General features: G+C 34.8%; 2 protein-coding genes across 2 annotated transcripts; one reads left to right on the top strand and one right to left on the bottom strand.

Moving 5' to 3' along the window:
* The first annotated feature begins 5141 nt into the window (after nucleotides 1–5141).
* LOC146950195 (protein SUPPRESSOR OF K(+) TRANSPORT GROWTH DEFECT 1) lies at nucleotides 5142–10269 on the top strand. Its single transcript, XM_085746136.1, has 8 exons — nucleotides 5142–5803; nucleotides 7054–7159; nucleotides 7878–8076; nucleotides 9092–9160; nucleotides 9241–9315; nucleotides 9425–9523; nucleotides 9610–9765; nucleotides 9912–10269. The coding sequence occupies exons 1-8, from the start codon at nucleotides 5317–5319 to the stop codon at nucleotides 10035–10037; spliced, it is 1317 nt and encodes a 438-aa protein (XP_085602262.1). The 5' UTR covers nucleotides 5142–5316; the 3' UTR covers nucleotides 10038–10269.
* Nucleotides 10270–10678: 409 nt separating this feature from the next.
* LOC146950194 (Tetratricopeptide repeat (TPR)-like superfamily protein) lies at nucleotides 10679–14099 on the bottom strand. Its single transcript, XM_085746135.1, has one exon. The coding sequence runs from the start codon at nucleotides 14002–14004 to the stop codon at nucleotides 11407–11409; it is 2598 nt and encodes an 865-aa protein (XP_085602261.1). The 5' UTR covers nucleotides 14005–14099; the 3' UTR covers nucleotides 10679–11406.
* Nucleotides 14100–15521: the final 1422 nt, after the last annotated feature.

Below are 15521 nucleotides of genomic sequence, written 5' to 3'. Positions count from 1 at the left end.
TAATCCTTTTGTTTTTCTTTTTGGTCCCAAATTTGTAAACTTACGCAAGATTGGTCCTTTCGCTGGCTAAAATACTGATGTGGCAAATACTGTATTTTGGCTATGTTCATTTTTTTTTTTAGGAAGTTATGTTCATTGTTGTTGTTTCAAAACAAAAGCATGTTCATTTTTGTTCGTGTATGGCTACTTGTGACATTGACTACGTTATGATGACGTGGCAGTATAAATAATGGAAACTTCTACGGTACACTCATAAATTAAGGTGTACAGGTACTCCAGCTTCCTAAATTTATACATTAACAATCAATTTTATGAAATAAATAGTTATTGTCGGCATTTATATCCTAGAAAATATCATTTCATAAGAAAAACACATCATTCATTGTTTATAAGAATCATAATAAGTTTTTTTTACATATTATCGTATAAAATAATCAAAGTTCTCTGTTATGAGCGATAAAAATTCAAAAAAATCCAATTTTAATTCGTTGACGCTTTTGGTGAATAAGGTTTTAATCATTATAATTAAAAATGACAAAAAATAATATTTTTCTTCAAAAATAAATTCATTTAACTATAAATTTAAGGGTTTGGTGTACCATTACACTCATATACGTTGGGTGTACGATAGAATTTGCCTAAATAATATCTGTAAAAGTTTGAAAAGTGGCAAAACATATATCAAACCCAAATTAAATTTGAATCATGGCAGTTTAAGTGCAAGTTGCGAAGGAGTTACATGGAATTTTGACAGATTTCAACATGATGTTTTTGGTTATGTTGGAAAGTTGTACTATTATCGCAGTTGAGCTTCTTACTGTTTTTTATGATATCTAATTGGCTTTGAATAGGGATATAATCAGGTTATTATTAAAATTGGTATTTAAGGAGGTGGTTGAGTAGCTCTAACTTGGGTGAAAATATGTTAGGTCGGGCGGAGCTTTATAGGGTTGTATTTCAGTGTCTTTGCCTTTGGTGTTTTTGATCTCTTTGTTCCTATCTCTCATTCATCCAACATTCTATCTCATCTAAATAATTTATTTTAATCATTCATCCAGCATTCTCTCTCATCTAAAATGAACTAAAAGCACCCAAAGACACCAAAGCTAAAGGCATCCAAGTATTCCCACCTTTATAAGGTCTAAGTTTGACTTACTTCAAAAAGTATATGTATTAGTTTGACCTATTACCCGTCAAAGGCTCATTTTTTAAGTTTGATTTGACTTTTCAAAGACACGATGAAGCTTGAAAACCTATTTTACACAAAGGTCTTGCCACACCTATAAACCTACTGCTAAATAGGTCAAATCTTATGAAGACCTAAAGCACATGAATACGTCTGCTACTATATAACAAAATCTTATGAAAGTCTAATCACACCAATATATCTTCTAGTAAATAATCAAATCATATGAAGGTTTGAGTTTATAAAAAAAATCGACAATATTAATAATGGAAGAGATATTATATATAAAAAGCTTAACAAACCAGTCCGATAGGCTTAATAAACTTTTTTGCAAGCCTTAGTCTAGCATATTTAATTAAATAGGCTTTATAAAAAGCTTGAGCCTAGCCTTCTTATTAAACGGGATGAGCCGAGTTAGACTTAAAATAGGCTAGGTCATAGGTCCCTGTCGAGCGGGCTGACCTATTCCCACCCTAGCTCCAACGTGGAACTATAACTTCTTATGCAGTGGGTACCCCGCTATCAAATATTTGTAGAATGATATCCACTCGTGGAAGTAATCAAGATCGCCCATGTCTGTTGTGAAGTAAATAAAGCGACAGATGCCTTCGCTAAATAAGGTCTCAATTAAGATACGCTGACTTGCTATTTTGAAGTAAATAAATGACATGTTGTCATTTGGACCATCTAAACATCCTGGACGACCTTATTTTTGCTAGTGGCTTGCATTCAGATGAGCATGTGGTGGATAGAGTAAAACTGTTAGCTTGGAAGTGGTTCCCAGCTAAGTGCCTTGTTAGTTCATGCTCCTGCTACGAGTGGGAGGTGCAACCCGTTCTTTGTTGGAATGATCAGTAGGGTTTTGTGGTGGTGGGTGACCTGGGTTGTTTAAGGGGGGGTTCTTTTTGTCCCAGCCTCCTGGGTATTTCTTTTGTTTTTGTTTCCTGCAGGTGTTTGTTTGGTGTGTTGGTGTAACCTTTCGTTTGTTTTTCTTGGTGCTGTTTTTTGTTGTTTTTGTGGTGTCCTCTGGGTGCTTACCTTAGCTTATTTTGGGTCGGGAGTTAGCTCTTTGGGAGTTTTCTTTTGGAGCGTCTTCTGACAGGCTACAATAAATGCAGTCAACTAAGCTCTACTTAGGTTTTGAAGAAATCTAAATGAGTTCGACTCACAAGATGGAATAGGTTTATGGACTTAGAGAGATTTCACAGTTCGATGGAGAAGCTTCGACAAGCAAGCAAGATATCAAAGAGAAGTTGGTACCAGATCGACAAGCCAAACAACAGTTACTGTCGGAGATATGTCATTTGAAATTCAAAAGATATCCAGGGTAGTTATTAGCGGTTACACTTAACGATTTTTGTATAGGCAGTTGTGTAGTATAAATAAGAGTTTTTCATAGGAAAAACAGGTGACAATTCGCGTACACACAAAACTTACACATTCAAACTATCCGCGCTATAGGAGAAACGAGTAAACAAGTTGCAAATGTATGAATCTGTGTACCACTTTACATTCATTTATGCAATTTAAGTTTATCCTTTAAATTCCTTGCAATTTTACCCTTTTTCTTAGCAATTTGCTTCGCGGATTCGACGCGTGTTCGGTCTTGACTTTTATACTTTTTTGGTTTACATCAAGAACATTCATACTTTCTGTCAAACATAAACACAATATGCCTCGAGATTTACTGGTTGATCTCTCAAGTTAACAGTTTTTGGAAACCGCCGTTTGTTTACCAAAAAATAGGGTAAACACTTAGGGTGTGTTTGGTTTGCAAAACAGTAAGTATTGGACATAACAGTACAAGACAGAACATCACAACACAAGGCAGAACAACACAGGAAAATTTTTTATGGCATTGAATAATTTTTTGTTTTATACGATTTTTGGGGGACGAAATGCTATTTTGGATTTTTAGACAACTTGTACGTGAGACAAAAAGTTGTGTTGTGGTTTAGTGAAGGACAAAAATATGAGTTTTTGTCCTATCCCTTGCATCCAGTTTGTCCTGTACCTGAAACAGTCTTACAAATCAAACACTGGACAACTGAAGTTGTTTTGTCTTGTCCTTCATTTTTTAGCAAATCAAACTCACCCTTATACCTTTTCCTTTTTTGTTACATATATACTTTACCATTAAAAAAAATTAAGATATCCATCATCAAATATGTATTGCCATGTGAATTAATGAAAATGCAGTGTAAAATATTTGACACATGTATAATCTAAAAAAAAAAATTATTTGACACGTATCATCAATGATGTATTGTCGTGTGAATTAATGAATTTGAAAAACACACGAGTTGTCATAATTATTAATGAGTCATAATAGTTTTACATCCATAACTGGCAACCCACTCTTGTACACCCCCAGATGGCATGGTAATTTTCTCTTCCTCTTTCTTTGCCTACCACCTCCGCCACCTACCTCCGTCGCCGACCTTGATACCAGATCTTGCACCTCATGCCTCTCTCTCCTTCTTTCTTCGATGTTTAATCATGCAGCCCATTACCGCTCCCTTGTTGTATTCTTTTTCTCGTCGCAATGTCTTCATCACAGTCTCCGTTCCGGATGTGTCCATGATCTCGACGGTCTCTCTAACTCTTCGCAAAAACATAGACCACCGTTACTATTTTCTAAAACAAATCTTCAAATCAAGGCCACCGGAAAGATCAAAGGCAGCGGCAGTTTATAAAAAGAAGGGAACAGGGTGGCTACCAAGTAGCAAGAACAGAAAGAAATCGGCACCGACGGTGATCGGAAACAAAGAGAGAACAAGCAGAGGAAAGAGAGATAAACAATGTTGTTTTGTCTTTTTTTATTGTATTTTTGCCACATAAGCATGTGCACAATGGTTGGATGAAAAATGGAGGTGTCAACCTATCATATCTCTTTATTAATTGACATGACAATAAGTCATTGGATTTTCCTTAACAAAATTCATTGTATTCATCCGTAAAATAATTATACTTTTTTTAGTTAAAAAATAATTATATATACACTTGCACTCATCTCTTCTGAAAGATGCTTAAATTACACTCTCATCTTCTCTTATGTTAAAATATACAATTCCTCTCCTGTTTTTTAAAACATATTAGAAAAGATTTTACTCCTCTTCCTTGAGAGAAGCTTGATTTACGTTCCTCTCATCTCTTATCTTAAAATCTACATCTTGCTCCCTTTATATTTTTTTTATTTCTAATAATCTAGCAAAAAAAATCTAACATACTTCGAAGAAAAATAGTATTGTGAGTCCATTTAATTTTTTTTTTTTAGGGATGTAGGTCCATTTTGATATAATCAAAGTTCGAATGCATATTTTTCACTATTTTTTATTCACTATTTCATTACACATATAGTTTTAAATTATAAAATATGAAACAACACAAAATAAAATTAAAATATGTGAAAAATTACTAAAGTCGATAAAGTATGGTTATTTAAAAGTGAATTTTGTACTCTAAATTATAAAGTTAATAACAAAATATTTAAATTTAGTTATCATTGACATTTAAATCATAAAAAAATGAATTTATTTTTCTTAAATGGTGATTCAAAATAATAAAAATATTTATTTATGTGAATATAAATTAAAGTGTAATGCATGTTTAATTATTAATGAAGTGTGTTGTAATTCAAACATTTCATAAGGGAGGGACTATACATTTTATTTTTTAAAAGAGAAGAGCGTGTATATTTTAACATAAGTTGGGATGGGGAATGTAATTCAGGCTTTTCTAAGGGAAGAGAGTGTAATTTACTTAAATACTAATTAAACTTGTGTAAAAAAGGTAATAATTTACAAAATCGTTATTAACATTTTTTTTTTACAAAATCAAATCAAATCTCAATGATTTTCATAAAAACAAAAAAAATCAAAAAGCAATGCCATAGATTGATGACAAAAAACTTCACAAAAACTTAATTAAAACGCGTTTTTTTAAAACACAACACAACACAACAAAACCAATCCATCTTTCCCCTTTTCTTCCTCCCTTATTTCCGATCAGATCACCACCATCATCTTCCCCAATTTCTAGGGTTTCCCTTTTTTCTTCACAAACAAATCCTCCCTCAATTTTCAATTTTCAATTTTTCATACACACACATATGCTATAACGAAAAAACGATGTATAGCAATTTCAAGGAACAAGCAATAGAGTACGTGAAACAAGCCGTACACGAAGACAATGCCGGAAACTATTCAAAAGCGTTTCCTTTATACATGAACGCTTTAGAGTATTTCAAAACCCATTTAAAGTACGAAAAAAACCCTAAAATCAGAGAAGCAATTACGCAGAAATTCACCGAGTATTTACGTCGTGCTGAGGAGATCAGGGCTGTGCTTGATGACGGTGGGCCAGGGCCAGCTTCTAATGGCGATGCCGCGGTTGCTACGAGGCCGAAGAGTAAGGGGAAGGATGGTGGTGGGGAGGGTGGTGGAGGTGGTGAAGGAGAGGATCCGGAGCAGGCGAAGCTTAGAGCGGGGTTGAATTCTGCGATTATTAGGGAAAAGCCGAATGTGAAGTGGAATGATGTTGCTGGGTTGGAGAGTGCTAAACAGGCTTTGCAGGAAGCTGTTATTTTACCTGTCAAGTTTCCTCAATTTTTTACTGGTGGGTTGGTTAAAATTATTGTCTTTGTCGTGTTTGGATAAACGGTTTAATTAAATGCCTATATGCACGATAACTGCTTATGTTTAAGTAACTATTTTCATATGAGCTATAAGTTGTTTTTATATGATATCATGGAGATCTTATGAAAATAAGCTGAAGCTTATGAAAATAAGCTGAAAACAATTTATGGGCTTGTTTAAGTTGTTTATTTAAGCTCTTACAAATAGTCTCGTAGGTGCTTATGCTGATAGATAAACTCAAATAAGTCAATCTATATCGACCCTTGTTCTATGGAGCACAAACATTAGACACGACTCTGACTCTGACACTGACACGTAGACACTAGTATTAATTTAAGAAACGACACCAGTAATAATTTAAGAAAATGATTTACCGGTGTTAATGTGCAAGGAGGGCTTCATGAACCCAACTTAGAGTCCCACTTAAGGAATAACGAACCTAATCATGAACCTCGTGTGAGGGTTTATATAGGATTGGGCAATCCTCCCCTTTCAGCCATGGTTTTTGAGGGGGAGTTAGTTCAATCCATATCGAAATGGAAGTGACTGAATGTAATTACAAGTGTCTATATTGTGATTGTGTTGGTGTGTCTGACACCAAACACACCTTCAATTAATTGAAGTGTCAGTGCTATATAAGTTTTGTTGTCTTCTCAATATTAGGCTATTAGTTTATATTCTTGTCACTAAATTTACATAACTGAAAGTAATTATGCATAAAGAACTAGAAGGATTGTGTTTGTGTCTTTTTTGGAGGAGGGGATAAGATTGGATATCAATACCAAGGATTGATCATATTGATTTTGGTATGCAAGGATGAGCTTTTCACAGTTGAAAGTTGGCAAGTTTGTTAATTTGGTTATTGTTTTCGTTTATTTACTATACAAAATTGCAAATCTTAAGGGTCTATTTGATTTTCATCTTGACTTTAATTTTATTTTATAGTTTCAAGTTTAATTACAAAAATGTCGATGTTTTTCACTTTGTTTCATGTTTTCAATGTTTTGTGCGGAGAACTCTACAAGGCTTTACAAAACTTTGAAACCATGAAGTGGCTGTTCTCTGGACAAAACATTGAATTGAATACATGAAATAGAGCGAAAGCAAGATTATATTGGGAGCTGAAAACTTTAATGATATATTGACAGGATAAGATGTACATTTATCGAATGTGTATAGTTATGTGGAACTTCATTTAATGTTTACTATGCTTCCTGCGGCCTCTTTCAGGTAAAAGACGACCATGGAGAGCATTTTTGTTGTATGGACCTCCTGGAACTGGAAAATCATATTTAGCTAAGGCAGTTGCAACTGAGGCTGATTCCACATTTTTCAGGTAAAATTGTTCTATTGTTTACATGGACAGTTTAAATTTTGCAGAGTTAAAGAAATTTCTACATTAGGAACTTGCCTGATTACAAGGATTATCCTTGGAATGAAATCATATTCTCAAGTGGAACAATATATTTTCTCAATTTATGCATTGCTTGCTCTCTTAAAGGCATTAAAATTTGAACTGCAGGTAAGCAATTTCTTAGGACTTTGCCTAGCCATTTGGTATTTAAGTAGAATTCTGTTTCAACCGCAACTGCACCAAATGCCAAAAACCTAAATAAAATACAAAGTCCTAACAGCAAGTCCTATGGAAATTACTATATTATTGCTGAATAATTGCAACATTATTATAATTGATTTCCTTTACCCTATATCATTTTTTTACCTATATATTGATAAGATAAAGATGAAAAAGGTTAAAATGAACATGATGTATCTTGGTTAAAAAAATGTAAGAAATTTGAAGAATTATGATGTATGTTGCTCTGGGTCATTAATAATTGCTGATTGTGTAGCATTTAGAAAATGATATGTTCATCATTATTTACTTCATTAAAATCCATACCTCAATTTTCCATGCTTTATTCGTCAAAAAAAATGCTTATGTAAATTTAAGATATATTTGATCTATTAAAAGAGATCTTTCTGTATTGTTATGAATTAGGCACATAAGTGGACATATTCCTAAAAGCATTTTTAACTTTTGAATTCTTCACCAGTATTTCTTCATCAGATCTTGTTTCAAAGTGGATGGGTGAAAGTGAAAAACTGGTTTCAAACCTTTTTCAAATGGCTCGAGAAAGTGCCCCCTCTATCATATTTGTTGATGAAATAGATTCCCTATGTGGCCAGCGTGGAGAAGGCAATGAGAGTGAAGCTTCAAGACGAATCAAAACAGAACTTCTGGTGCAGATGCAGGTAATAGCTTTATGTTTTGGAGATGTCAATAAACATTGTAATCAGTTTAGTTGGTTATAATTGAATTGCATCATGCACAGCTTAGTCTCAGTTATATAGTGTAATATGTGGATCCTTTATTTATTGAATATTTCCAAATCATTTCTGTAAAAAAAATTATCCAAATCACACAAAAAAAAACAAAATTGTTTTCTTGTATGCTTTAATACAATCCCATTTAAGTGCATGCTTGTATTTGTGGTTCATTTTTCAATTTTTAAATGTAGTTTTCCTTGGTTTTTATTTGTCAGTCTAATACAATTGCTTTTCAATTTCAAGAACTTGGAGGTGTCGGATAATTTCTTGATGCCTGTTAATTCGTAATTAATGCTTCAATTTTTTATGTTGGAGTAGAAAATGTTGGGTATCCAAGTGCGAGATATGAAACAAAGAAGTTCCACATCGGCTAATAACAAACTAAATGAAGAATACACAATGCAAGTGGTTAGACCCATCCCATTAACCCAACTTCTTAAGGTTTTGGGAACAAATGTGGTCAAAGTCTCTTGATGCTACCCTAAAAAAATGCCTACAAAAACAAACTAAGCCTTCGTTTTAAACGATATTTTTCGATGAATTTTTCTTGTCTTAGCAGGAGAGGCCGGGCCATAGTAGTGGAATTGGGCAATGAGATTGAGCTGTTTCATGCTGGCCTTGCTTCTTATTAGTATATTGGGCTCATGTTTGAGAGTGCAAATCTGCAACGATTGAACCATCATAGTTCCATGCTTTCCTTTGTTCAGCATATTATGGTCTGTTGTTGGTTTCAAAACAATTCTAAGCCGTAGTCGCCATCGCTAATATTTACATCATTGGTAGATTTGAATTCCTCTCTTACAATGTATTTTGGGTCTTGTCTGATTGCTTTGATAAACTTATTTGTTCCTAGCATTGCTGTAGGTTCCAACATTTTTTGTTTATGTTCTCCTTTTTGTATTTCTCTTTATTTAATGTAGTTTATCCACTCATATTGTAGGGTGTAGGAAACAATGACCAGAAAGTTCTTGTTCTTGCAGCAACAAACACACCTTATGCTTTAGACCAGGTAAGACAAAAATAATTCTGCTTATATCACCCCATAGAGTCAGCAGGAAGCTATTTTCTCTAATCAATTTGTATTTGCAGGCAATAAGGCGTCGTTTTGATAAGCGTATTTATATTCCACTACCAGATTTGAAGGCCCGCCAACACATGTTTAAGGCAAGGGCAATTTCAATGATTACTCAGTCCTGAATTTTATTGTTATATATAAACCTAGCAAATGGTTTTAACGTGTCATTTTATTTTTTTGGCTTGATAAATTGAGCAGGTGCATCTTGGAGATACTCCTCATAATTTAACTGAAAAGGATTATGAATACTTGGCTAGCAGGACAGAGGGGTTTTCTGGTTCAGATATATCTGTTTGCGTAAGTTTTAATTTCTAATATAAAAACCTGTTTCAATCGCCTTTTACTTGGATGAATTTCTTTTAAAAACTTTTTAATCTCTTCAGGTGAAGGATGTTCTATTTGAACCTGTCCGCAAAACCCAAGATGCTATGTTCTTCTTTAAGAGTCCTGAGGGTATGTGGATCCCATGTGGACCAAAGCAACAGGGCGCAGTTCAAACTACAATGACGGATCTTGCTACAAAAGGACTTGCTTCAAAGGTATTCGAGATACTATAGATTTTGATGGCTGTTGGTTGTATTTTTTTGAAATTGGAGAAATAGGGTTGTGATATTTTTCGACGAGGTTTTTATACATATCTTTAATTGACATGAGGAAATATTTACCTACCTTAAAACTTATGCAGATCCTTCCACCCCCCATTACAAGAACAGATTTTGAAAAGGTTCTTGCTAGGCAAAGGCCTACAGTAAGCAAAAGTGACCTTGAAGTTCATGAGAGATTCACAAAGGAGTTTGGAGAAGAAGGTTAATGCAGTTCGATATATTTCATTTGAAAATGATTCACACCAGTTTTAGATGTGTTATAATTTGTAATTTGTTTAGTTATTGAATCAAGTGAAATGCATCCTTTTTATGTTATTTTCGGGGATGTGAAGTTCCCGATTGTGCGGAGGTTGATTTATTACGATGGATACTCTCATTTTGTTTCTCCTAAATTGTGTATATTTGAATCTGAAATGATTAGAAAACTAACTTGTGTCATGGTGGTTGCTTATGTTGGTATAGTGCTTGTGTTTTTCAGTTTTCAAAACGATGTTTCATCTTGTAAAAAAAGATGGATGATTCACGATATATTCAGTAGCTATGCTGCACTGAACTATGATATAAGACAAACTGAATTCATTAAAGATGCTGGTTAGGATATTCATCAGATCACAATCTGTTTCTGACTAAACAATATACTAAATGTGATGATAGAATAGTTTGTTATTCAACTGCTAAGTTCCTTTTGAAATGCATGTAATAAACGATCTCAAGCAAAGAATTGGGGTTTCTGTATCAGCCAATCTCAGAGATCTCTGAGAGCAAGAATCAATCTTTGTATATGTTATAATGACACAAAATGTTGCACAAATTCTATCACCAGTTGTTTATTTGAGTCACGGAGAAGAATTAAATGTATCAATATGAAGGTTAATTGGTTTAACATTGCAAAATCTAGAATTCAGTTACAGCAGTTAATGAATAAATCACAGTTAAAAAATAAGGGGGGAAAATATGCAATAAACATATTTCTGTTTTGAGTTGTAAGGGGAAAATGAATTATCACTTTACTTGAATCAGTTCATAAGCAAAATTGGCTGGGACTTTTGAGGATTTCTGCAATCAGTTAACAAATTTTAGATATTACTATTAACTTTTGTCATAGCAACATTAAAGGTGTGTATTTTCTGAAAGATCTGTTGATGGATCATTATCCACAGGTTGAAAAATATCTACCATGGTCTATGTCAGAGTGGAGAACCAATATAATAAACTTGGGATTTCAGTTTCTAATCCCATGAGTCCCCTTGCATAAAACTTCCATTAAAAGTAATCCTTCTTAGAGAAGCTTTCAAGGATTCTCTAGCAAACAAAAGGTCTAATGCACATGTCAACTGTGGTTGGCAAAGATGGCTGAAGATTCCTCTATGACTTGGGTCTAAGTCTGAAATTCCATAGCTAGTAGAATATACATAAACTCAATTGTAAATCTTCAATGAGGGTAGTGGTTCTCCTGGACCTTGTATCGGAGCATGTCTCTCCTAATCTAAATTTTTCTTTGCAAAAAAAAAAAAAAAAAGGTCTAGTGCACATGAAGCTTAAGTATCTACAAAACAGCACGTTATAATTCAAATATCACCAGTAGTCTCCACATGAGCATAATCCATCTTTAAAGTGATGAAACCGGTTTGAATCTCTGACAACGATATATCTCTGTTCAACCAGTGATACTAACTTGGTAAAGTTATGGCAATCTCCACAGACCCTAAGATTCTTCACAATCTGGATGGGAATTTCAGGAGGTGTAGCTATTAACCCAAAAGCAATAGCCAGCCTTTCACTGTGATGAGAAAGAATAGTTTCTTTCTGTTCTTCTTCAATATCATGAAATACATTGTTTGTATCAGGTTGATAACCTGCATCTTTCAACCTGATACTCAACTCCGAAAGTTTTGAGTAGATTTGGTTTGACGAAGGGTGTGTCAAATCACCAGCTAAGAATGAGTATGTCTTGTTTTTTACCTCAATCCAGCTGTACCCTGGTTCTTTTTTCACTTTTCTCTTATCCATGAGTTTTCTCACATTTGTTCTCTCTTGCCAGTTTCCTGTTGCAGCATACATATTGGATAATAGGACATATGCAGCGGAGTCTTCTGGCTGAAGAGAAATAAGTTTTTCAGCAGCAAGTTTTCCGTGCTCTACATTTCGGTGTACTCGAGCGGCTCCCAAGAGAGTGCGCCACACAGTTGCACCAGGGGGAAATGGCATCTCGTTTATGATACCCATGGCTTTTTCCAGCATCCCTGCACGGCTATATAGATCGATCATGCAAGAGTAGTGCTTCATTGTTGGATTAATGTGATGATCATTGATCATTGAATTGAAGTACTTTTGACCCTTTTCCACTAGGCCGGCATGAGTGCAGGCAGTAATGACTCCAATGAATGTTACGGCGTCTACATCCATGTTTCTTTTTTGCATCTCATCGAATACCTCTAAAGCTTTCTTGGCCTGACCATGCTGTGAATATCCAGAGATCATTGAGTTCCAAGAAACCAAGTCCCTCTCCTTCTGCCTTTTGAAAACTTCATGCGCACTATCGATATTGCCTCTCTTTGCATACATGGTAACAAGAGCACTACTTACACACAAAGCATTATTTAATCTCATTTTAATTGCGTAGGCATGAAACTGTTTTCCTTGTTCTGCTGCTGCGGTAGGAGAAGCACAGGCATTAATGACGCTGGAAAATGTAAACTCATTTGGTTTAATCCCTTCTTTTATCAATTGGTGGAAGAGTTTAGCAGCTTCTTCAGTTTCTCCCGTTTGTGCATATCCTGCCAGCATTGCTGACCATGCCATTAAGTCTTTCGCTTCAATTATCTCGAAAACTTTAACAGCATCAATAGTATTTCCTAACTTAACATAAGCATCTAAAAGTGCAGTTCCTACTGAAGATGACCTTTCATAGTTAGTTTTAATAACTTCGGCATGCATTTCGGAAACAAAAACAGGATGCTGCACAGTAAGGATCGCAGAATATGTAAAATGATTTGGTTTAACACCTTTCCTTCTCATTTGAGAAAACAAATTCACAGCCTGGTCATTATCACCATTCTGCAAGTATCCACTGATCATAGCAGTCCATGACACCACATTTTTACCTTCTTCCATCAATGAAAATAGACTAAAGGCATCATCCATTTCCTTACACTTACTCAATGCTACCATGAGTGCAGTTATGACAATTTGGTCTGCGGTAAAACCACTCTTCAAAGCTTTACATTGCATCAGTTTAACTAACGCCAATTCTCTAAGGCTAGCACATGATTTAATAACACTAGCAAATGTCATGTAAGTAGGCTTGACCCCTGCAAGTTGCATTTTATTAAAAATTTCAAAAACCTCCAAATCTTGTCCATTTCTGACATATCCCGCAATCATGCTATTCCAAGAAACCCAATCCCTGTTCTCCATTTTATCAAAAACATCTTTAGCATCTCCCAACATTCCCAACCTCGAATACATACTAATCAGCGAATTACACACAGGTATTGCTAACTCAAAACCTTGTTTCACAACCATAGCATGAACTTGCAATCCTATACCAACAACACCTTCATCAACCAAAGCTGCAATTACACTCGAAACAGTATACTGATTAGGCAAAACCCCCTCAAACTGCATCTGACAAAACAACTCCCATACATAACCATAGAGTCCATTCCACGAATAACCCGCAAGCAACGAAGTCCAAGACACAACATTCCTCTCACCCATTTCATCAAAAACTCTTCTTCCATCATTAACATTCTCAGTTTTCATATACATATCAACAAGTGAAGTTCCAACACTAACATGATCCACAAGTCCAAATTTAACACATTGACAATGAACTTGCCTACCCATTTTCCCATCAAAGGAACCAGCACAGATATTGAAAACACACGACAATGTGGATTCATCGGGTTGTAAAGACGAACGAAGAAGAGAGACAAATAAGTTAAGGGCTTCTTTGGTTTGTTTATTACGCGAGTAACAAAAGAGTAATTGGTTATGCTCTTTAAGGGTTGTTAGTCTGTGAGGAATTTTATCAAACAGGTGGTGTGCAGTGTGAGGAACGCATAAAACGGTGTTTGAAATGAATTTGAGTGGAATAGAATAATGTATAAATCTGAAAAATGGGTTTTTTGAAGTGTTGGTGAGTGTTGTTAAAGATGGGTTTAATTTCATGTTCTTTTTGTTTCGAAAAACGTTACTACTTTGGAGATGGAAACAAAATTTGTTAAGAAAGAAAATTTCGTTTGTTTCGAATGATTGTGACAGTGTCGGTGTTGGCGGCGGAACAAGACATAAAGTACATGCACGTGTGTCCTGTCTTTGTCCTCTCTCCAACACAAAGACTTCATTTTTTTCTTAAAAAAAAATAACCTCTCTCCAACGCAAAGACTTCATTTTTCTTAAAAAATAAATAAATTCCCTCAAAAAAAATTAAATTAAAATTTATGTCTATTTCTTTTTTTTTTTTTTTTGAAATTTGTCTATTTCTCTCGTACAATTAACTTGAAAAATTATAAGTTCATTTAAAAAAAAACAGAGAAATTCTTAATAAATAGTACACTGCTAGAAGATGTCAAATGTTGGATTACTTGTTTAAAAAACAAAGTTATTCATCTAGTTATGATCAAAGATTTTTTTTAGAGGACGAGCAATGATGTTATTTAGCATGTGTTTGATTGCAAGTTTGGTGGCAAAAAATGTGTGTTTTGTAGGTTTATTGAGACAAGAGTTGTCGTGATTTTCAAAAGCTGTAAAACAGAGCCTTTGCGTGGTCGTGATTTTTTGTCGTAATTTTCAGAAAACATGCCGCACATCCAAACATATCATTAGTATATCTTTGGATTCAAGTCTAAGGAGGCACATCCCACTTGGGTTGTGATAAGTGCCAGGAAGTAGTACTTTTAATGTTTATTTATGGCACGTTTGTTACTTGTTTCACAAGTTATCCAGGGAAAAGCCGAGAGAAAAGTGAAATTTTGACCTTTTACGCTTTAGTCATCTTACTCTACCCATTTGTGCAGGAATTGAGTGTCCAAACATCAAGCAAGTGCAAAAACAACAAATTTGGGCAAAGGCCAGCTCGCCATGGCGAGCCAAAGGCGAGCTAAATGGCGAGGACTTCCAGAGAGCACCAGGCCACTTCGCCACTGAGATGGCCATGGCGAGAAATTTCGCCAGGCGAAGTTCTGGCGAGGTAAAAGGCGAAGAAAGGCGGTTTGATCTGATTTTTGGTGACGTGGCAGAATCCCATTGGTGAAGAAAACTGAGCTCGCCATGGCGAGCAATATTCTGCCAGGCGAAATTGGTTTTTGCAGATTTGTATAAAAGCTCATTTTCTCTCATTTCTAATTATTAAGTTAGTTTTTATCTTAGTTTTTCTCATAGTTTTCAGAGGTAGATATTTCTTAGGGAGAAATAAGGTAGATCATATAGAGTGAGAGTGATTTTGGAAGTTGGATCTTTATTTCTTTGTTGAGACATCACAAGTGTAATGAATCCTTCCTTTTCAATCCATCCTTGCAAGGCTTCCATGATGATGTGTAGCTAAATACCCTTTGTTGGGATGTGAGGTACTTGATCTTGCTAAACATGTAATCTTTTGATCTTGCAATATATGATTCTAGCAATTTATATTCAATATTGTTGTTATTCTTGTGTTAATGCTTTCAATAAGATTCAAGATGATTTGG

Source organism: Medicago sativa, chromosome 2 (genome assembly GCF_051527215.1).
Source record: "Medicago sativa cultivar Bolivia chromosome 2, Bolivia_mono, whole genome shotgun sequence".
NCBI lineage: Eukaryota > Viridiplantae > Streptophyta > Magnoliopsida > Fabales > Fabaceae > Medicago > Medicago sativa.
Note: the sequence above shows the minus strand (reverse complement) of the source record. Positions and strands in the feature narration are given on the sequence as shown.

Coding starts and splice junctions, on each gene's coding strand:
- LOC146950195 (XM_085746136.1), top strand. CDS start 5,317: ATGTATAGCAATTTCAAGGAACAAGCAATAGAGTACGTGAAACAAGCC. Junction 7,160..7,877: donor GCTGATTCCACATTTTTCAG/GTAAAATTGTTC, acceptor ATTCTTCACCAG/TATTTCTTCATCAGATCTTG. Junction 9,766..9,911: donor CAAAAGGACTTGCTTCAAAG/GTATTCGAGATA, acceptor AAACTTATGCAG/ATCCTTCCACCCCCCATTAC.
- LOC146950194 (XM_085746135.1), bottom strand. CDS start 14,004: ATGAAATTAAACCCATCTTTAACAACACTCACCAACACTTCAAAAAAC.